Source organism: Caretta caretta, chromosome 2 (assembly GCF_965140235.1).
Source record: "Caretta caretta isolate rCarCar2 chromosome 2, rCarCar1.hap1, whole genome shotgun sequence".
Lineage (NCBI taxonomy): Eukaryota > Metazoa > Chordata > Testudines > Cheloniidae > Caretta > Caretta caretta.
Genome location: NC_134207.1, coordinates 59548207 through 59572714, shown reverse-complemented (window position 1 = coordinate 59572714; position 24508 = coordinate 59548207). Strand labels below are relative to the sequence as shown.

Genomic DNA, 24508 nt, shown 5'->3' with positions numbered 1-24508 from the left:
CAAGGAGACAATATGCCATATGATCTATATGGTATAGCAGTCTGAGAAATTCCAAATGCAATGCCTTTATAACTCCTATCTCTTATGTGCTTATAATTAAATTATTAGCATTTTCTCTAAGCTAGAATTTATCATGATGTTTACGCTGGAAATGTTCTTAATGTAATGTGCATGACATTTTTATGTTCTGTGTAAGACATGAGAGTCTACTGTCCTGTTGTACTAGGCACTGCTGGGGCCTCATCGGGAGAATTGTGTCTAGTTCTGGGTGCCACACTTTAAGAAAATTGTAGACAAATTTAAGGGAGTGCCAGAGGAGAGGAACAAAAAATGAAAAAAAAGTTTAGAAAACCTGACTTCTGAGGAAAGGTGAAAAAAAAAAAAAAAAAAAAAAAACGGGCATGTTTATAAAGAGAAAAGAAGACTGAGGGGGACCTGATAAGAGTCTTCAAATAAGTTACGGGCTATTATAAAAAGGACTGTGATCAGCTGTTCTCCATGTCCTCTGAAGGTAGGAAATCTTTCTAACTATAAAGTTAGTTAAGTACTGGAACAGGCTTGCAAGGGAGGTTGAGGACCAGTTAGACACACACATTTCAGGGATAGTCTAGGTTTACTTGGTCTTGCCTGAGTGCAGGGGGCTAGACTAGATGACCTCTCGATGTCCCTTCCAGCGCTACAATTCTATGATTTTTAAATTTATATCAGCACACAATATATGGCACAAGGAATGGTGAATTAAAATGGTCACAAACTTGAAACAATGACAAAAGAAAGCATTTAGGAATCTGGCAGCAATTCAAAAAACAAGTATATGATTAGGGGTCTGAATACAACTGAACAGAAAAAAAGTCCATACATCAAAAGACATCATTATAGCATTGCACAAAGGGCTAGTGAGACCAGGATTTGAGTACTGGGCACATTTTTTGCATTATAGAAAAGATAATGACAAGCTGGTAAAAGTGCAGAAGAGGTCAACAAGGAGAATAAAGACACTATGTATTATCTCTGTAAAATTCATTATGGCCAATATTTCTATTTCAACAGTAGAATTCAACAGGAATAAATATAATAGGGAACACACTTAAGAATTAGACTATTCAGAGCTAGCTAAATCCAATGTATTTACTCTATATTAAATTACTATAATCTGACTTAACCAGTGGTAGATAACATATAAACATAGAATACCTGCTGTGCTTGCAGTCTATGTTGAAGCTGAAGTCTCAGCTGATTTGGCTGGTTCTGCACTATACCAGTAGGTCTGAGACCAGGCCTAGGTTGCATACGCAGTGTTGCGTAACCAGGCCGCTGTCCTATTGGGTGAAAGTTTGGGTCCTGCATGGGTGTATAACTACCCTGGGCCATTTGAGCCTGAGATGCATATTGTTGAGTGAAAACTGGTGCCTTTTGTTCTATTATGATGTTGGATTCCTGACTTGAGAATGGCTCTGGATCTACAGCTTGGCTCTGCAGAAACATACAAACCAAATGTATATAAACACATAGTAAAATATACTTCTGAATGGGATTATTCCAGACTAAAAACCCAGTCTTCCCACAAAAATCTTCCATTATTAAAGGGACACTGTACAGACAAATTTGCCCAAAAAGACTGGTAATTTTTTTTAACTGATTGTTTAAACAAAACTTAAGATCAACAGAATTGTCTCCATGACTTAAAAAAACAAACAAGCAAAACACCATGGCAATGGAAGGAGAAATTCTCTGCAGTCTTTTCAGTGCAAACATCTCAGCACTGTCCTAGTGCAGGAGAACTGAAAGTGAAAATGACTAGAGAGTCTAAACAGTGAGGACTAGCCTATTTTTATCACTGAAACTGGAAGAAATTCAAAGAGTAACAAATACACAAATAGTGAAAGACAAATTAGATTTCAAAAAATCTTCAGTGTTATTAAGTGGAGTTGCCATTTGCAATATAAATGTCTCAGATTTTCAAAGGAGCCAAAGGCAATTAAAAGCTCAGTTCTCATTTTAATGAGGGATGAGCACCTAACTTCCTTTGGGTATGTCTACACAACAGCTTTTTACCTCAAGTTAACTGACTGCCAATTAACGCAAGGCTGCTGACGCATTTCTAAAGGCTATTCTGAACATTCCCCAAACATTTGTTCCAGGTTACAGTCATTTGAAGTTTACCTTACTGAGTTTACTGCTCAGTAGTTTACCCTGGAAATCAATTAACTCGAGGTTAAAAATCCTAGTAAAGATTAAGATTTTATCAATAAAAGCTAGGACTTTCAAAGGCGGCTGTTCTTGTTAACATCTTAAATTTAATAAAAAGGAGTACTTGTGGCACCTTAGAGACTAACAAATTTATTTGAGTACAAGCTTTCATGAGCTACAGCTCATTTCATCGGAAGCTCACAAAAGCTTATGCTCAAATAAATTTGTTAGTCTCTAAGGTGCCACAAGTCCTCCTTTTCTTTTTGCAGATACAGACTAACACTGCTGCTACTCTGAAACCTTAAATGTAATAGTTTCCTTTAAATCTGTAGAAGTCTTAAAACCATTTCCACGGAGACACTCATTAGTAAGAAATTCATATAATTTCTCTTCAAATAAATTGTTCTTTTTCACACTGATTCTTTGGTAGTGCTCTTGAGGCTACTCACTACTACATGAACTCCTCATGAATACAGAATCAAAGTTTCACTGAATGAAATGTTCACCAAAATCTTGTCCCTAATGAAGCACTGTACTCAGTATTCTATCAGATATCCACAGGTGTATCTTTCTCATGTCCCGTTCAGGATTTTATTGACCCTATTTTACCATTTCAGAGTCCACAGATAAAGGAACAGATGCAGAGAAGACAAAGGTCATATCTGAAATACAGGGTTATTTCAGAGGTACAGTTCTGACAAATGGGAATAGAAATGGCCATAGTCGGTTACACAGATGAGCCACAAGCACTAACCCATCTCAGAATGTTAAACATTTATACAGGCAAGACTGACTGTTTTGACAATGTAATTTGAATTAAAAAATTGGATACAAGGCTGAGCCAAGTACCAAGTCCTATTTTTTCCTAAGCCTTTACTATATTTCTATTTGTATTATTTTAATTAGCATTGTGTAACATTTTTGTATTTGAGAAGAACTAACAAAGTTACTAAAAACAAATGTGGGAAAAGGGATAAAAAGAACAGATTAAGGGCCCACTACAGCAAGGCATGTAGGCACAATTCTAACATTAAACCAATATTGTTTTAGGTGGTTATGACGAAATCATCTGTTGCAGGTGGAATATAGTGCCAAGTGCCAAGACCTTAACTCAGGTCTTGGCACTTAAATAAAGGGGGAACTAACTTGCATGAAATCTGTTTTACAATTAAATATATTGGCAATTTTTAAAGCTACACTCAATTCTTTTTACTTATTAGAACATTAAATTTTGTTGTTTTCCAAACCGACAGTGTGTGTGTATAACACATAAATCTTTACCTCTCTCACTTTAAAGGGATTTCAACTTTTTAACAGTAATTTAGAATTTGATAGTATCAAGTATACCTGGCTAACCAATTCTGGTATTCCGAGAGCCCTATCAATTTCTTCTAGACCATCAAAATTCCTTAGTGCCAAATAAAGCTGATCCAGGAGAGTTCCCTCATCACTTGGTGACTCTGATGAAGGATGCTGGCACAACAAGTCATCTGGTGAGCTGCCAAACGGTTGCCTGTGAAGACATGAATATAACTTTGGTAAACAGGTGTTGGACGAAGAGTACCCACTTCATGTGGATAAATGATTATTTCTCACAAATTGAGCTAATGAGTCTTATACTACAGGTGACAATGATTTCCATAGCTGCAAATTTTCTTAGGTAACTTCTTCTCACTGCTTAATACCCAAAGAAACACTTCTACAACTCTCCCTTAAGTCACCGGGTGTTGCATTCATGTATCAGAAGGAAACACAAATACTGCCAGAGATATTTCTCGGAACTAACTTCACAGAATGGGATCAACAAATGAATATGGAAGTCAATGTAGAATCTATTTAATGAAGATAGACGCAAATCACTTAGCTAAACAAACAGAAAAGGAATTAATTTTTTTTTTACTAGTAACTCCAAATTACATACACTAGATTAAAGATACTACCATGAGCAGATATAAGGACAAAGTCATTATAGAAAGCTTCCTTAAGAGTGGAACCACACTCACTCTTATTCATCGCCCTTGCCAATCAGACCATACAGTCAAAGGGTAAAATTCACCCCAACTCACCATACCAAGCTCAAATAGCTCAAGTTTTGTGCCAACAAAGAGAACAAAGGAAGACTTCCTCTACTCCATGGGTTCTCAAACTGGGGGTCAGGACCCCTCGGGGGGTCACAAGGTTATTATATGCGGGGGTCGCAAGCCATCAATCTCCACCCCAAACCCCGCTTTGCCTCCAACATTTATAATGGTGTTAAATACATTAAAAAGTATTCTTAATTTATGGGGGGGGGGGTCGCACTCAGAGTCTTGCTATGTGAAAGGGGTCACCAGTAAAAATATTTGAGAGCCACCGCTCTACTCCATGTCACAGAGGGGCAACAGCACCACTGGGGCAACAGCCCCCTTCCCTGTGAGGTAACAAAACCACGCAGCAGTGGATCCATCAACAACCACTCTTGCCCAGGCTAAAAAACTTTACTTTGCAGGGATGTATATGTCCTGATTCAGCAAAGCAGTTAAGCATGTTCTTAACTTTAAACATGTATTTGAGTGTCACTGACTTCAGTGACAACTTAAGCACATTCTTAATGCTTGATCGAATTGGGCCTTAGAATGGGGATACCAAGGAGACGGGCATTCTGTCATGTGCTGACTCTCCAAAATCCTGTTCTCCATCCAGTGGAACTGCACTTGGCAGGCAAGCACCCTTACAGCTGCAAAGGCAGGAGGAAGTTTTATCCCCAAACTGGAAGATCGTACTTATTTAGAAATAAAACTGGATTTGAAACAACATTTCAGCTCCATCTAAATACCATCTCTCTTCTGGGTAATTCACACAGAAATTTTACAGGACCTTTTACAGCTTACAGACATATGCAAACACACTACAGAGGATGCAGCCTGCTGGAACTGCAAGGTCACCCGAGGCACTACCTTACATATTGCAAGGGAATGTCCTGTCAAAGGCAATTACTGAGAGTCAATGGCAAGCTTTTTGTCAGACTTGGGGGGGCGGGGGGGAGGCGCGGGGAACAGATCTACACTATACAGTGATACTCTTGGCACATACCTCACCATGCACCCAGCTTTGAGAAGATATAGAAACACTGTTAGCATTATGTTAGCTTCCATAACAAAATTATTATTTGCCAGTAGGAGTCTAATTTTCACGCCACAGTGAAGGCTAAGAGAAATACTGCCAGACTACACATCGGAGAAAAAAAACATATTCTAGGGAATATGACCAATTGGATACCCATTCACTCAGCAAAGTAATAAAATATACTAAACAGCACACATATATACACTAAACAGCATTTTACAACTTTCAAGCACTGCACAATTATAAACTTATTAATCATATATAAAGAAAATTACTAACATTCGCGCTCCCATAGAATTAGAAATAATTTCAGGAGAAAAACAATAGAAAAATCCTACAACCTTTATCCAAGTTGATATCAAACTCAACAGGTGACCTTGTTAAAATAAAGCACTCCTGGAAAATGTATCAATGGGAGTGACCAAAATTAAAAAAGAAATTGTGAATGGATATGAATATATACAATGAGAAAACAAAAATAATAAATCAAAACTTTGAATGTCAAACAATTAGAATTACTTACTGATAATTCATCTATTTTGTACACACTGATGCTAAACTCAACTCTTATCTATACAAATGTATTCTTTTCTCAATAATTAATTTTGTAACAAACTGTATGATATATGATTCCTGATAATAACTAATCAAATTATTTAAAAAAAAAAAAAAGACAACTCAGTGCTTTCTTGACAAACAACTTGTTGGCTTCCTTATTATGTAGATTGCAGATCACCATTTGTCCCAGATAACATACAATAATATAAAGACTGTGAAATCTAATCCATCAAGAGATGATGAAAACAAGCCCCAACTCGATGAAAGGGGATTGCCAAATAATGATGCAATAAAAAACAATTTCCTAATTACAACATATAAAATAATTGTTTGACTTTTAGATCCACTGGAGAAAACGGAGCAAAAACTATAGTTTACATAAAAGATGAAGGGAAGTTGGATCTGGACTCAAATGCTAACTATATCCCATTATCTCACAACTGAAGCTTACAATATACATAATTCTTTTATTTGAATGAAATTCAATAGTAAACTATTGAAACTGAAGATCATTATTTTTCAATAAGATGAAGGGCTAATCTTTGTAGGCCACAATCTGCCAAAGAAGTAAACTATGAAATGATTAGGCACATTAGTGAGGGTGTTCCACATCTTCCACAATTGGGCCCTCAGTTTGTAATCTGCTAGGGGCAAGGAGCCTGGATGAAAACCTGTCTCCATTGAAGTGAATGGGAGTTTACCATTGACATCAATGGAACCAAGATACCATGCTCTGTTTGTATTGGGTTCTGTACGAAGACATATATATCTATGTCGCTAAATAAGTAATGACAATGACATTCTCCAGTCCTGATTCCGAAGTGGAAGTTCTGGCCAGCACAAGTTGAAAGTCATTTGATAAATACGTGAACATTTCCCTTGTTTGTGGGCTCCCTATCTCGTAGCACAATGCATTATCATTAAAGTATTAAGAAAACATGCTCTATCAATTACTGTACCAGAAACAGGAAAATTCTGAATGCTTCCCACTATGTATAATACATTAAAAAAAACACAAATCCCCTTCTAACAGAAATATATTTACCTGCTGATCCTAACCATAGCAATATCAGGCCACTGCAGCATGCTTTACCTGACACTACAAATTACAAGTATCCAGAAACAGAAGTTGGTACAAAATGCAGACACCTTATTTAACTGTGTATCTTGCCACAAGTGTATCCAATCTGTGTGTCATTATCTACACAGATCACTTATGGGTTTCCCAGTGGAGTTTAAGGCATTGGTTCTGAGCATATAAGACCTAAATCGCTAACAGAGAGGCTGCCTCTCACCTTGTGCCATACAGCCACATTTTAGATCAGCACATTCAAGCTCAAGCTGAAACCCCACAGGTAAGAACAGGAAAAGGCTGCTGGAAGGGCATTTTCTGGGGATCCCATGTTCTCAGAATTCACTCTCTTCTCTTGGTCCTAAATAGTTCAAATCTATTGCCTTCAGGACATGCTGTAAAGTGCAGCTTTTTTCCTCCCTCAGATGTTTACAAATGGGAGCAATGCGAGGGCAGGACTTTGTGGATATAGAATTATTTTAGCTTATTTCCCTGGTTTGTTGGCCATATCCAACAACATTGCTGTGATTTAGTTATTTTGGAGCGATATTTCTGCTGGAAGTACTTTTAAGTAGGGCTGTCGATTAATCACAGTTAACTCACACGATTCACTCAAAAAAATTAATCGCAATTAATCACAGTTTTAATCACACTGTTAAACAACAGAATACCAATTGAAATTTATTAAATATTTTGGATATTTTTCTATATTTTCCATATATATTGTATTCTGCATTGTAATTGAAATCAAAGTGTATATTATTTTTATTCCAAATATTTGCACTATAAAAATGATGAACAAAATATATAGTATTTTTCAATTCACCTCAAACAAGTGCTATAGTGCGATCTCTTTGTTGTGAAAGTACAACTTACAAGTGTAGATATTTTTTGTTTTGTTTTTGAGTGCAGTTATGTAACCATGTAAAACTTCAGAGCCTACTAGTCCACTCAGTCCTACTTCTTGTTCAGCCAATCGTGAAGAAAAACAAGTTTATTTACATTTACAGGAGATAATGCTGCCATCTTCTTATTTACAATGTCACCAGAAAATGAGAACAGGCATTTGGCATGGCACTTTTGTAGCCGGCATTGCAAGGTATTTACCTTCCAGATACGCTAAACATTCGGATGCCCCTTCATGCTTTGGCCACCATTCCTGAGGGCATGCTTCCATGCTGATGGTGCTTGTTAAAAAAAATAATGCATTAATTAAATTTGTGACTGCACTCCTTGGGGGAGAATTGTATGTCCCCTGCTCTGTTTTACCCACATTCTGCCATATATTTCATGTTATAGCAGTCTTGGAAGATGACCCAGCACATGCTGTTTATTTTAAGAACACTTTCACTGCAGATTTCACAAAATGCAAAGAAGGTACCAATGTGAGATTTCTAAAGATAGCTATAGAACTCGACCCAAGGTTTAAGAACCTGAAGTGCCTTCCAAAATCTGAGAGGAACAAGGTGTGGAGCATGCTTTCAGAAGTTTTAAAAGAGCAACACTCCAGTGTAGAAACTACAGAACCCGAACCACCAAAAAAGAAAATCAACCTTCTGCTGGTGGCATCTGACCCAGATAATGAAAATGAACACATCAGTCCACACTGCTTTGGATTGTTATCGAGCAAAACCCGTCATCAGCACGGACGCATGTCCCCTGGAATGGTGGCTGAAGCATAAAGGGACATATGAATCTTTAGCACATCTGGCATGTAAGTATCTTGTGACGCCGGCTTCAACAGTGCCATGAGAATGCTGTTCTCACTTTCAGGTGACAAACAAGAAGCAGGCAGCATTATCTCCTGCAAATGTAAATAAACTTGTTTGTCTGAGCGACTGGCTGAACAAGAAGTAGAACTGAGTGGACTTGCAGGCTCTAAAATTTTACATTGTTCTATTTTTGAATGAAGGTTTTTTTTGTATATAATTCTACATTTGTAAGTTCAACTTTCATGGTAAAGAGTTTGCACTACAGTACTTGTATTATGTGAATTGAAAAATACTATTTCTTTTGGTTTTTTAGAGTACAAATACTTGTAATAGAAAATAAATATAAAGTGAGCACTGTACACTTTGTATTCTGTTTTGTAATTGGAATCAATATATTTGAAAATGTAGAAAACATCCAAAATATTTAAATAAATGGTATTCTTTTATTGTTTAATTGTGCGATTAATTTTTTTAATTGCTTGACAGCCCTACTTTTAAGGTATGTCAAAGGTGCCTACAGCATATGGAGAATAGCATTGGGAGATCTATTGGAAAAACATGATAAAGTGGGAAAAGCATCAGGAAAGACTGGAACTAAGGCCAAGTTAAAGTTATAAATAATCTTTCATGGCCAACTTTCAGCAAGAAAACAAAATGTTTAGGGTGTACACATCACACTCTGAAATAGTCACAGGCTACGTTCTTTTCCCCGGGCTTTCAAATCATTCCTCAAAATTCACTTCTTTCGACTTATTTCCATGCTGATTTCCTTCCCTGTGCTCCTCTCCTATCCTGCCCTATTTCACTCTCAATTTAAAAATCTGTTCCTCTTTCATCTGCACGTTCTATGTTTATTTAATTTACACTGTAAACCTTTTCGTGCCAGAGAATGTGATTTTTTAAAATCTCTGTAAAGCCCCATGCACTGTTATGGCACTATATGAAATGTATAGTAACAAATAAGTAAAAAGATATGAGTTTAATATGTACTGATCAGACTGTAATCGTGCATTTGGTACTGCGGAAAACAGACTGAGGTTATTTAACCCAGGGAGAGAGAGACTTTCAGTCTTGCTTCATTTTTCCTCTCCTGCTCTTGACAGGATTCTAGCCCGATTAAAACAAAACATACAAATAAAAAAAAACCTCCCCAAAAGTTGAAAGGTGATCTACACTAGAAACAGTAGTACCCACATATAGAGCAACAGACAGCAACATTACAGTCGCTACTCATGGTAAGCCACTAATGTAAATAGGACTCAGGCATCTTTTCCACCTGTTCACCTACTAGTTGTCATGACTTGATGGTAAAAAATGCAGAGAGTCTTGCCTATATTAATTCTTGCACTATTTCCATCACCTGTGCTTCTGCACCACTGGTGGGAGTTGATGTAATATGGAGGCATACATTCTTTCAGTGTACACATGGCCTAACCAGCAGAAGGAGTAATTGGAGGTAATGCTGAGTCATGAATGCATATTGTAGGCATATAAATGTCAAAAAAGCATAAATCGACGATTTTGTTCCCTGAAAGCATGCACTACATACATTAAAAAAGTGTTTGTTCCCATGAAGCTCACAAAATGTGGATCTCCAAGTTTTCCTGTAGAATATGACTTTTTGATTTGCCAGTAAGACTGACCTGTTCTGATTACCAAAAGATGTCTGATCTATAGGCAAGATGCTGTCCGGCCACGGTGCGGTCTGATTCGGAGGAGCTTGCTGTTGGCTGTATTGAGGTCCCCCCATATTCATCTCCAGTTCAGATGGCCCTAAACAAGAAAAAGCAATCAAACATCTGTAATAGTGAAGGGCCACTACCTTACTGTTGGTGCTTTCAAATAAGTTATATTTGCTTTGAGTGAACAAAAAATTGTCAGCATCTTCATTTGTAAAGAGGCATGTAGACAATAGATCTTTTGTCTCAGTTTAACCATCATTCCAATTTAAGACTTTGCTTTCTTCTCGTTGCACTTTAACAATTTCAAAGCATCATGAAATTACTGGTCAATAAATCTTTCACTTTTTTATGTTTAGCATACATCAAAAGAACTCTGCAAATACAAACTGATGAGTATGGTGCTACATTTGAAATGACATAACAAATGCAAATATGAACAAAGACTAGTGCAAAGGGTATAAGCATTCTACATGCAATCTGTATCCAAAGGTGCTTGCTTTAGTACTGACCTAGCACAAAGGAAGTGTTAAAATATATATTTTCTTTTAGAACCTTATTTCTTCATAAACTAGAAAATCTTCCTATCCTATTCCTTTGGTCACATATCTCTGTGCGGCTAAAGAAAGACAGAAAAACTGTCGACATAGTGACAAACATTAAAATACACACCTTATACAGGCTCTCTCCTCGTTGAGCAGGATATTTCCCCTGTATGCTGTAGGGAGCCTCTAACTTGCTCAACACAATTTAAATCAAGTCTATATTTGAAGCTAGATGTTACCTTCTACCTAATCATACAAAGCAGTAATTGCAAAATAATATACTACAGTAAGGCACTGGGGCTTACCCATATTCATGACCTGAGACTGAAGCATCTGTCTTGGGCCTGGCTGGCTGCTGGGTCTCATAGGAATGCTGGCTGTTGGGTTACGTATCATACCTCCTTGGATTGGCCTGTTCATGGCACTGGTTGTAGCAGCACAGGTTACCCTCACAGCAGAACCCTGGGCACCCCAGTCTCCAGATGGCATTGCAGGCCGAGGGGTATTACCACCAACCATTCCTGTATGAAATCCAAATACAGTGAGACCCAGATGCAAGCCTCGAAAACATCTCCAAATATTCCTGTTGGTTGATTAGCTTAATTTTCCAGAGAAAAATGTACTAGTTTGTCAGGTTTTATTCAAAGCAAATTATATTTCAACTGCCTGTTCAGACATGTAACTCTGCAGGCTTGTGCATTTTGCTGTTCAGTTGAGGAACTGGGGACTACTACAGGTTTTACATGAAGGTGACCCTTTTATCATTTCTGAAAAGCTGTTAAGCGTAAGTGTTCCCATATGTACTCCACAACAGGTGCGGAGGGTGTGTGGATAACCCTGACTTCCTTTCTCAGGAAATGGATCATGTTTGCTGGCATACATGTCAGCGATTTGCTTTTCAAGTCCTATGTGAGAATGTGAAGATCTGGGGAACAACAAGTTATTAATATACATTTATAAACAACAAAAATATAAATATTAATTCTTATTTAACACTGATCTTTTGAAAATTCTTGTCATTCATAACCACGAGCCTTCCTAACTACAAGACTTACCCGGACAAACTTGAATCAATAGATGGTGAAAGGAAATTACTCACAGGAACTTTCTGATACTTGGTGCAGTTCATTACAGCTATATTAGGGGAAGTCCTCCTACACCTACTGTAAACCACTGATATAATTTATTTACACTTTAAATTTATAGGCTTAGAGTACTGTACTACTGTGATAATCAAAAAACTAAAACTTGTAGAAATACAGCATTGGTAATCATTTCAATACTGTATTAATATAGGAAATGTTGGCTCAGCTCAGATGGCTGGTCTCGCTAATCTGGTACTCTGAATAATCAGTGGCCAGTGCCTTCAGAGGGTGGTAAAAATAATAATTCACCAAGCCAATTGTGCAATGCAATATGTTGATGGGGAAAAGTCCCCCCCCCCCGATCCTTGTAGGCAATCAGCTTTCTACCTGAAGTATGAAATTTGCTTCCATATGACTTATGGTTTTTTTACATCTACACAATTCTATCAGCTGAAACACATGGCAAACTAGCACAAATGGCAAGAATACGGATGGCATGCTCCAACATGCATGCATAGTATGGAGAAAAGTAATTCCCCTGAGAGCCTGCAAGACAATCCCTACACTGCTCTACAAGAATCAGGTATTTTAATTGCTGGCACAGTAGTACAATTTGCATTTCCTGATATTGATACAAAATGAATACATAACTGACCTTTTGCTGTCAACATTTAACATGCTTTATACCATTGGTTCTCAACCAGGGGTCTAGGGCCCACTGCATGGCCTGAGGTGGTTTCAGGGAGTCCACCAAGCAGGGCTGGCATTAGACTTGCTGTGGCCCAGGGCAGAAAGCCGAAGCCCCTCCGCATGGGGCTGAAGCCTTGGGGTTCCAAGCCCAGCCATCCAGATCTGAAGTCAAAACCTAAGTAACTTAACTTTGCAGGGCTCCCTGTGGTGTGGGACCCTGGGCAATTGCCCTGCTTGCTACCTCCCAATGCTGGCCCTGCCTTTTATATGCAGAAAAACAGTTGTTGCGCCACAGGTGGGCCATGGCGTTTTTATAGCATGTGGGGGGGAGGGGAAGGGGGACTCAGAAAGAAAAATGTTGAGAACCCCTGCTTTACAGCATCTGACTATTCAGACTTCTTAACTGGAATTTCATACTTCATAATCGTAAAACGTATGGTAACTGATGTAAGTAACTAAACAGAGACACTTCATCCAACTTTTCCAGTAACGTTTTCCCCTCTGGTAACCTTTGTAAGGTTTAGAGACAACTTACAGAAATAAGATCATTATAGACATGGCACAATCAAAAATAAAGTTTTAAAAAGGTAAATTCATTACAGATTTCTAATGCTTCAAACAAAACCGGGTTACCTGATTCAAAAATTAAAAGTCATAAACCCTGTTTCTTTTACTTAAAGTGAATTTTAATGGCCATGAAAGTAGGCAAATGGACAGCACCAGAGACAGAAGTTCTGTTTTTAATCATGGAACATACATAGTATGGGCAGCAATGTCACCAACATGCCTGAAATTCTGTTCTGGAGGTGATATTTCTATGATGGAGAGGACAGCTCATTCTCTGTGGTCATTTAATTCTTGACGAAAAAGGGTGCCCTTTTGCAGCAGATACACCAAACTATTAACAAATGGACAGAGATCACCAATTCATTTCACACAGACCACTGAAAAGCCAAATGACGACTTCTTTGTTTGATTTCTACCAATTTTGGTGACATCTGAACCTGGAAAGCTGATGTGAAAGAGTCCCTATTCCACTACTAATCCAATAAGTCTAAGTATCTCCACCCACACCTTTCACATTGTAAGTGAAAAGCACGTATTCTTGTGCACCACTTAATCAACAAACATTCTGAAGTAGTCCAGGGCAAAGCTGATGTGCCACGATGGTTTGCTGTTTTATCGTTAACTGTCCACTATGTGAACCATTTTGCAGTCATTTGATATTTTCCATTCAGGTTGTGCTTTAGATACATACAGGATGCATCTGTAATGATCCCTACCTTGATTATGTTACGCATAAATATATGCAATTAATTAAATAAGTTAACAAAAACAGGAAACGGTATTTGAATTCTTACCTGTGCTATTGTTCCCTAGAGTTCCTTGATTTCCTATCATCCCTTGACTGCCCATCATTCCTGGCTGAGGTATCACTGAATATGGACTACTGTTTCTTATTGATGGGAAAGGTCCTGAACCTGATGGATTTTGCAATGTGATGTCGAGTGGTAAATTCTGGTTTGGTAATAACCTGCCCAGCTGCCCTGCCCGTGGGTTATTAAAAGCTAGACAAGAGAGAGAGGAAAAGCGAAAAAAACAAAGTTACACGACTAGAAACTTAACTTATAAAAATACACTCTTCAAACAGATGGGTTGAGATATACAGCGTTACATGCACATATCACTCTGTAGCTGTATTGGATATGCCCCATCCAGACAGCATTACAAAAATTGCGATTACTGATGCAGGTACTGATTTGTATTTTAAGTAGTAAATGGTGTAAAGTTAAAATAATTTCCTGAAGTACAACTACAGCATACGTGTACTACCAGGTGATGTGTGCTTCACTGCCAAACAACCATATCCCTAAACGGGCTGTGGCTGAAAACAGAAGTACAGGTGTCAGCCTGAAGCAAAACTGTTATGAAATTCAGAGTTGGATAGGCTTCACAACTTTCCCCATGTAAACTGTATCCCTGAAGAAGGCACTAAAATCCCTGAAGAAGGCCTCTGGCTGTATGTGGGTCATTTCCTGATACCGTTACTATCCCTCCTTACATAGATTCTTTACATTTTTTGCCATCAGTTAACACCTGTACTTTCAAGGTTCAGTAACAATTATTTCAGGCTGAAGTCTTAGTACTATACCACCAGTGACAACAAAACTACCAGGAAAATAGTTTTCCTTAAGTTCACTTTTATCTACTTTAACAAGTACATCTGAATTTCAAGACATTCCAACACATCCTATTTCTTAAAGAAACATACTTGCCCATTACCCCACCTTTTTTGGGAATCTATTCCTCTGCTGAGACTGATTTTAAAAGAATTTTTGCTTTAAAAATCAGCCTCAACAGAGAAAAATGCATATAGGTTTTATTAGAAAGGTGAATGTCAACTCTTCAAAAGAAAGCAACTGAGGGACAGTTATTCTTTGAGAGATTTTTTAAAGGATAGCAACTACTTCCTAGTATCTAATCAAATGGTTCCCAGCTGTGCTCTGCAGACTCTCTTGCTGCTCACGTGGTACTGGCTCTTCCTTTCTTGTTACCTGCATCATGCATATACTGCTAAAATATATTAAATATTTTCCTAAAATTATTTTTCCATATAAACATTTTCGGCAACTGCCCCAGGGACAGTTTCTGACTCTGGATGGCAAGAAGTCATACACAAAACAACTTCTTTATTTTGATGGAACCACAATACAAGAAAGCTAGAGAACTTATTTACTCCAGACTATAGTACAGACACTTATAAATCTTAGAATTCAGATGAAGTATTATTAAGCTAGTTTAAAAAATCAGAAACATCTTACTACAAAAGGTGTCTAACTTGTCTTTCCTCTTTATTGTGTCATGACAGGAAGCACCTGTGTGAATTATTTTCTTCTGATGTTTTAAATTCTTTGCAGTAAACTCTTTTGTATAAACCTAAGGTGAGTCAAAACTTTGCACACAATACCTCACTCCTGAGCATTAGGTCTTGAAACACCATATTTAACATCAGTACAAACAAACAAACCAAGTCTGGTTACTAGAGAGACCAACCGACCTTACTGATTTAAAATGGGTGGGTACCACAAAGTCCAACTCAGAACTGAGCCAAAACCTGATTTCAGTAGCAACCCTAGGACACTTGCACTCTGAGCCAGCAAAGGCTTCAAATAATGCAAACGTGGAGAGAGTTGTTATGAATGCAGCTTTATAAGTAGCCAATGATCACAGAAAGGAAACAGGGGCAGGTCAGAAGGACAAGGTGGCTAAGGGAATGCGATCAGATTCAAACTATATGTCCTATTGTTAGTCAGCCACAGGGAAAAGTTTTGATGGAATTTTCTTCCTGAAAAAAGTTGCTGGATCAGGCAAATTCTAGTGGCTACAGTCAATTTTTTAAAAGTAAGTATCAATGTATTCTTAAGTATTGTAACAAAAAGCCTCAATAAAACATTACAGGCAATTTCCAGAGTCTGAAAAATAACTAAATGTTTTTATTAAAATAAAAGCTGTTTTGGAATTGAATATGATTTAACACTGATTCTGTATTACTTTTGTAGGTGTTCATGGCAGGACAAAAAAAGGGGAATCCACTCACTATTTCAGCGCACATGTAATTTTCCCTATAATACTTAAACTGCAAAACTAGGCAGATGATTCTATGTGACACTGATGCAAGAGCAGGCTGGGGAGAAAACATATTTTGTGATATTACTGGGTAAGGAAAACAGAGCTGCCTGGTTTACAAAACTACTTGCCAAAACCCAGTATGACTTCCTGGCTCACAACTGCTTTGCTGTTGTGCTATTAGGAGCTCTGGCAACAGACTTAAAAGGTGCAGGTGTGACTGTTTCCAATGTTCCTTTCTGCAATTTAATACACAGAAACACAGCTTAAAATACCATTTTATTTACATTACTAAGTAGAATCAAATAATAATAGTATCTAATGTTCCTGTGAATGAAACAACTTTGGTACTGCATAAAGTTTGCGCAAGTCATGTCAAACACATGATTTGGCCCAAATAAGAGCTGAAGGTGGTGTGATGTCAAAAGCAGACATTGAAGGGACAAAAGATTAGTGGTCTTTGATTCTGGGTCCTCATCCTGAGATACCTTAACTTCTGAAAATTTAGATCTTGGCTGGGAGAACCTTTTGGAAATGAGCCACTGCATCTCCCTTTAAAAAGAGGCCAGGTAAGAGGAAGTAATGTCAGCCAAGGCAGACAGTTAACTCAGGAAAGCCACCAGGTGTCTGGACCACATGGGAGGGAACTGTCAGACCAGGTCTCACACAGGACTCTACTGAGACTCAGGAAGCACAAAGACTTCTCTTTGAATTATATATTGCCTAGGATAGTCTTCCTCCACTTACCAAAATGAGTATATTTAACATATACACTGTTTAAACCACATCCACACCATGTTACAAACTGACCCAAGGCAAAGCATTCACAAGTACAAACAAAACGTTAGTCTTAGCTCATGAAAAACAAAATAAAGAACACATAATAATGTAAATTAAGAAATAAATTTGAAAATTGACTTCTTTGGCTTTTGTCACATAATATATCACATTTAAATTTAATGGTCAGTAGTGTTAAGTATATATCTAGCTTTTAAAAAGAATGTTAAGAAAGTTTAGAAGGGTTAAAAATGTGAATTTACCCAACGGGAGATGCCATTGGTCTTGAATAGATATGTGTTTAGAAAGTTTACAAAAATCCACAGAATAGTTCCAGTTTATTAAATAAATGGGTATTTTAATAATATGTCTAAAAACTATATTTAGGCAGTATTTAGAGCATGCCCAGTTTATAAGGGTAAATATTTTAAGCTGGATTTAAAAAAAAATCAAACCAAACCAAAAACCAGGTTTACCTCAACTTTCGTTTTCAATAACACTCCGACCTTACTTGAAGTATTTATTTTTCACAAACAGATAAATATTTCACTTACAACATGTAATTTCACTTATAGGGGACACTGTCAACTTGAAATTGAGTCAATTAAAAACAATTGGTTCAAATTCAGTGTAGGTATTACACTTGGCCATAAGTCCTGCTGGCAATTTTGTAATTTTGGAAGCACATTTTTCTATTTATTCTAATAAAAGCGCTCCCCCACACCCTTTTTATTGTGAGAAACAGTAAAAACAACTATACAGAAAATGCTGTCAAATGTGCAAAGTTAACAGGCTGGAAAAAAAATAATATATTATTATTATTAATAACAATAGCAGGTAAAATATTTTCAAACAGACGTGTGAATTTCATTTTAAATTGAGTGTCCCTTTAACCCTTCAAAAGGGCACTGACTTTCAGCACAGTACAATATTTTGGTTCCAATTGATCAGGACAGCAGATGGTGCTGTTGGGTCACAGCAGATCTGAAATAGCTCAACTGTCTACTTCACAGCCTGCCAGCCCCTGGGGCATCATTGCAAAACCTACATTTTCATCTGACAATTTCATAAACTTGCATGACCAGTTATAACACAAACTCACTGCTCTGTGAAATCCTCATTGCTGGTTTCTGGGTTCCAACAGACGTGCCAGGGCTGTTTTCACCTGTAAGCTGCATGAGGTCATTGATGATGGCTTGCTTGTCGACTGATCCAGCTGCAGCCCCGGGCCGGGTATCTGGGAAAAGCTGTGGTAACTGACTATTCTGTAGATCATCCAGAATCTCCTCCAAGTTATCCAACTCACTGCCCGGCTGCAATGAAAATATAGCACAGGTTGTTCTTTATATGAACAGTAGACAGGATCCAATCATGGCTCTTAGAGCCTGTGGAGCACTGAGAGGAGGGTGAATACATGTAGTGCCTGAGAGGCATTCGGTATCATCTCCAGGGAGCCCGGTGAAGTGAGGGGGGAAGAGGGGACTCACTATACCTGTAGAAAAGGGGTAGGGTGCACTCTCTCCAGTGCTTACCACATACAGTCAGTTAGCCCAACCATCCCTATTTAGGTTACTTAACTGTGCCAAGATTCAGAGCCGTCCCTTGGGTACAGCTAATTGGGGTGACCACTCCAGACCCCATGTTTTGCGAGGCCCTGAGGGCTGGTGTGATTGACTGGCGCATTCGGTCCCAGAACTGATGGATTCATGACTTCCACCCCAGGCCCTGAACCCCTCTAGGGATGGCCCTGCCAAGGGAACTTCTCTCTCAGCTGAGGGTCAGGGGGCACAAGCAGCCACATTATGGCTGCCTCATGCACAAGTGAACTGTGTACTGTTCCCCCAGCACCAAGGCAGTTATAATTGGGGGGGGGGGGTGGAGGAGAGGGAGACAGAGTGTTCACAGTGGTGGCAAGGATGCTGATTTGTGTAGATATAACAAATAATAAACTCATCACAATCATACTGCTACTCTTTTTATGACTAAGACACACTATAGAAAAATTACTTTATATTTGACTAACAAACCCTCAATATTCATATTTTCCATGTTAAGCTTAAAAACTGAATACTGTGCATAAGCTAAACATTACAGCTTTGTAGAAATTAAATTGAAAAGAAATTGGCAATAAAATGAAGTGCTGTATATTAAACAGCTGCTAATTAGTTACTAGATTTAGGAGTCTATCTTGCTCTAGTTATGCACACAACTCTCAAAAACATCCGTGGGAATTACCTATCTGCAAGCAAGCAGAGAACAGACCTCTAATTAGATTAAACACCTACAACAAAGTTCAGTTTACTCAAAAAACCTGCAGAAAATTAAAATCCAACAGACAAACACAAAGGTTAAACAGTGCATTTTTCTTGGAGGTGTCCATTTCATAGATTTTAGCATTGCTTAAATCCTTCTCCTCCATCCTTAAACATATGTAGTTAAAATTCTTCACACACTGAAACTTTGAAAATTGCTAAAAATTATGACCTCCTATTCTAGTATTTTCACCATGGAAGACTTTAAAATCTCTGGATATATTTTGTAACACAGCATATATACGAGGCTTCTATCAGGATCAGGACCTTTCTTAGGCATTGTACAAACAGAATACAGATGCAGTCACAGCAGCCATATGAAGGGTGGGAAATACAAAAACAGACACACACACCCCCCTTTTACATACAATTCTTAATGCAATATTTCCCCCCTTACTATTCCTCCTCTAAATTGTGAGCCTATACATCACTTATTGCTAGATTTCTTGTAGGTGAACCAAAAAGTACTAAACTCTTCTCCTCCAGTTCCCACCCATAGGCTTATAGATCAGTTTAGGGGGCAGGATCCACACAAAAGGTGTGGTGTGAAGGAAGGGGGAGTTAAATTTGGGAGACATAGATAGGAGCGTGGTCAAGGCTGGCACTGTTGGCCTGGCTGAGTGGGTGAGGAGCAATGTGATAAGAGATGGAGTATTAGGAAGGACGGCAGAGCTCTGAAGAGCCTTGAACTTGTTATGGAAGAAGTTGATGAAAAGATACAAATAGGGCAGGCAAGGAAGTTGATTTTAGAGGCTGCTTTTTAATATGAATTTAGGGGCAGGGAGGAGAAGGTTGAAAGAGTCATGGAGGGAGCAATGATGGGCATCATAAATATCAGAAGGATGATACAGTATTATTTTTGGGAATTAAGATATATGGCCTTCATTAAATAAAATTTGTGTAAACTAGGGGGGAAAGTTTTGCATGTGCAAGTTGTATTTTTGTTCTTTTAATACTCTGGCTACGATAATTCTGGGTTATACAACAGGCATAAAAAAAGCTAGGGATGAAAACATTGGATCCAATTTAGTCACAAAATGTCACTCTTCCCTAGAAGATATTTTCATTTCCCCTGAGGAAGTGGCAACTAAAAACCTGGTAAGGAAAGGCCAACGATAACAGATGTCTTATAACAATGCAACTAGCTAACTACCCCTTTTTGTTGTAGTGTAATCAGTGTTGCTGCTTTATTTTCACTTTTAACTGAGAACAGGTTTCAGAATTACCAGGCCAGTTTCAAAGAGAAAAACAAGACACTACTGTTAGGGCCAAATTCTCCCCACACATGCATACAAAAACTCTTTGATATCCACCCTCAAATGGCACCACATGTGAAGAAACTGGTGCACAAATCTCTAATGGTCTGACTTTCATAGGATTTCTCCACTGATTTTAATTCTGTACTCAATTTATTTCCTTCGTGGCCTAATTTGAACTTTAGGTAGGGTACAAGGCATACCTTAAACTCCCTATGTAACAACAATTTCAAAAGTGCTGTTACTGATACAGCTCTGATGATCACGAGTGTGTCAAACTGTGTACACAAAACATATCTTTATAACAAAGCAATGACACTAAACCTCACAAAGTACTAACAGAGTCATGCTTAAAAATGGTCACAAGCATTTTACAAAGCACCTTTCCAGACAGTACTATGTGGACGAACAGTGTTCCAAAGCTGAAATTAACTTTGTTTTCATCCACTCCACTAATACTAACGTTTCTTTTGTAAAAATAGATGCTATTTTATCTTAAGCATTTAAACAGTTTCAAAATATATTGGTCTATAAGCACTATGGTATCAAATTTACCCCCCGCTACGTCCTTCCATGTATCTTAATGGAATTTAGATCAGGCCCTAAATGTTTCATAGTCAAAGTTTTTGTGGTTCCCCTCTTGTCTGCTGAGGGCAACAAGGCCAGGTTGCATTTCTTCTCATCATTCATGAGGCCAATATCATATTTCCCCCACCATCATGTGAAAGCAGTCAGTGGGGGCCTTTTTTAAAAATTGGGGTTTTCATGCTGGGAGGAACTTTAAAACATACAGTTCCTTAAAACCATAAAGATGGCTATTTATTAATTATTTGTTTAGTATAGACAACATGCTCATTGCTGTACAACATACAAAAATAAAAAGTCTCTGTCCCAAACAGGTTATAAGTTAAAAGACACAGAGAAAGCAAATGATTGGGGAGTGAGGTTGGGAAGGAGGGAGAATACGTGGCGGGGGATGATTTAGGGGTGTTCCCATTTATTACTGTAACAAACTTACACCTAAGGATGCATACACTCATAAAATGAAGGCTGGGGAGCTAAGCAAACTTGGCTCTCTCTGTTCTCTCTCTCACCCTTCCTTCTGCCAGCAGCACCACTTCCCTTCTGCATTTCTACACTCTCTAAACTCTGGAATACAACGCTTCGATCCTGCCGCCAGCCCATGCAGGAGTCTGCCTGATCCTCAACAGCCAGGCTTCTTTTGCTGCCTTATACTTTAGAACAGAGATGCTTCTGAGCTCTACCAGGAAATCCCCACCAGGTCACAGGGAAGCAAGGGTCTAGCAGCGGGTAAGCAGAGCAGAGTAGGAAGGTAAACTGGACTAGGGGTGGGATTGACCCTGCCCAGGAGTCCTAACTCAAGTCCCTTCCTTTCCTACACAGCATTCCCCAGCATCTTTCCCTGCAAGCCAGGAACCTGGTGAGTCCCCGGGGCTTGTCCATATGGGGACACTCAGGAAAGTTAAGATGAATTAACTAAAGCTGTGACGTTATAGGCATAAGTTAGAGCACATTTTAACCTCAGACTCATAGACTTTAAGGCCAGAAGGGACCATCATGATCATCTGACTGACCTCCTGCACATTGCAGGCCACAGAACCTCATCTACCCCCTCCTGTAATAGACCTCTAACCTCTGCCTGAGCTACTGAAGTCCTCAAATCATGATTTAAAGATTCAAGTTACAGAGAATCCACAATTTACAACTGCAAGTGACCCATGCCCCATGCAGCAGAGGAAGGTAAAAAAAAACAACAACAACAACACAGGGTCTCTGCCAATCTGACCCGGGGAAAATTCCTTTCTGACCTCAAATATGGTGATCAGTTAGACCCTGAGCATGTGGGCAAGACCCCCCAGCCAGAAACCTGGGAAAGAATTCTCTATAGTAACTCAGAGCCCTCCCCACCTAATGTCCCATCACTGGCCACTGGAGATATTTGCTGCTAGCATACCATTGTATGCAGTCTCATCAGATCAACCCCTCCATAAACTTATCAAGCTCAGTCTTGAAGCCAGTTAAGTTTTTTGTCCCCACTGCTCCCCTTGGAAGGCTATTCCAGAACTTCACTTCTCTGATAGTTAGAAATCTTCAACTAATTTCAAGCCAACACCTGCTGATGGCCAGTTTATATCCATTTATTCTAGTGTCCACACTGGTGCTAACTTCTCTCCCTCCCTGATGCTTAGCCCTCTGATATATTTATAGACAGCAATCATATCTTCCCTCAGGCATCTTTTGATTAGGCTAAACAAGCCAAGCTCTCTGAGTCTCCTCTCATTAGGTAGGTTTTCCATTCCTCGGATCATTCTAGTAGCCCTTCTCTGCACCTGTTCCAGTTTGAATTCATCTTTCTTAAATATGGGAAACCAGAATTGCACTCAGTATTGCAGATGAGGTCTCACCAGTGTCTTGTATGACGACATTTCCTTATCTCTACCGGAAATACCTCATCTGATGCTCTCGTTCAGATGATCTTAAACCTCCTCAAACTACCGAAAAACTATGGCCACTTTACTTCTGAATGACAGCATCCACGCAGAGGTTTAATGCACTTTAACTAATGCTATGAAGTTAATGTTCATGAGTTAATTTGTCTTAAGTTTCCTGTCTGTCCCATGTAGACAAGCTCCAGAAGATGTAAAACACCTCTGGGCTTGTCAGAATTCTAAGGGTTAAGACTAAAAGCTTTACATGTACAGTATTTACTGTATCTTTTTCTTTTATCTTTAACCTCATTTCCTACTCGCAAAAGTCACTGCTTGATAAATTAAATATTTGGGTCCCTCACATTCTATCTCCTCCATCTTTTGATCCTTTGGGACTGCCATGACATAACAATGTAAAATTTGTGGCAACACAATCCTTTCTATAGGAACAGACTAGGTCATAGGCCTACAATGACAACTGCAGGGCCAAGCGGGAAGAGAAGCATGCACGCTGCCATTGAAGATATTCATGTTTCATTGAGGGTTTTCTCAGCTCACAGGAAAAACAGTAACACATTCTTCCATACGGATGCTGTGCCTGGGTCTCCACATTGTGACAGGATCACAACAGTGTAGCCTTGGCACCACCTGTCCCTAACCCTTAAATCCTATGTCAGGTTTGTTGTCTTCTGTCTTTCTCATGGTGGCATGTTAATCTTTTTAACCTAATCTCTTATAATTCACACCCTACCAGAAGGATGACCGTAAGTAAGGCTGGAAATAGGTTTTCAAAGCTGTAAGTAACAAGTTTCAGAGAGGAGAGGCTCCCCTTTAAAGATTTAAAAGTTTGAAACTGAAGCAAAAAGTTTTTCAATAGTTGCAGCCAAGAGGTGAAAAGATGGTTTTGGTTAAGGAAGAGGACTGGGACTCGTAAGCTTTGGGCTCATTTCCTGTGCCTTGTGATGATCAATTTGTCAATGTTTATGAAGTTTCCTGATACGAGTGATGGAGACTACACAAGTACAATATCTATCTAAAAAGAGAGACAAGTTATTTTGGCTGATTAGTATGTGCAGTGAGGGAGAGACAATGTGGCCCACTGGTTAAAAGAGGGGACTACAAATCAGGTGAGCTGGGTTCTATTTCCTACAATGTATGCCAGTGGTTTACTTTGGGACATTGGATAAGCCACTTCACTCCTGCGTGCCTCATTTTTTCTTTTCAAAGCACTTTGAGGGTGTATCATGAAAGGTATTTTATAAATGCAAAGTACCTTGTGCATATTGAAAAAGTCAACTGTTACTGAAGGACACTAAGTCTTAAAACAATATTTGAAGATCTGTGCATATTTGCATATTTAATTTCAATAGCAAATAGGAATTATCTGATAACCTTGTTTTTTAGGGGCTCATCAAAGATTTGTAATGAGCAGTTTTAGTCACACACATAT

The 24508-nt window shown here is 38.6% G+C and overlaps 1 protein-coding gene across 8 annotated transcripts in view; it reads right to left on the bottom strand.

Moving 5' to 3' along the window:
* NCOA2 (nuclear receptor coactivator 2) overlaps positions 1 to 24508 on the bottom strand; it is a 256975-nt gene that overhangs the window by 17519 nt on the left and 214948 nt on the right. For all 8 annotated transcript variants that reach the window (XM_075125137.1, XM_048840914.2, XM_048840912.2 and 5 more), the window contains 6 exons: positions 18143 to 18353; positions 13998 to 14204; positions 11167 to 11382; positions 10281 to 10410; positions 3538 to 3703; positions 1195 to 1473 (listed from right to left, as the gene is read on the bottom strand). In XM_075125137.1, coding sequence (XP_074981238.1) covers positions 1195 to 1473; positions 3538 to 3703; positions 10281 to 10410; positions 11167 to 11382; positions 13998 to 14204; positions 18143 to 18353 — 1209 coding nt within the window. The remainder of the gene's footprint in view (positions 1 to 1194; positions 1474 to 3537; positions 3704 to 10280; positions 10411 to 11166; positions 11383 to 13997; positions 14205 to 18142; positions 18354 to 24508) is intronic.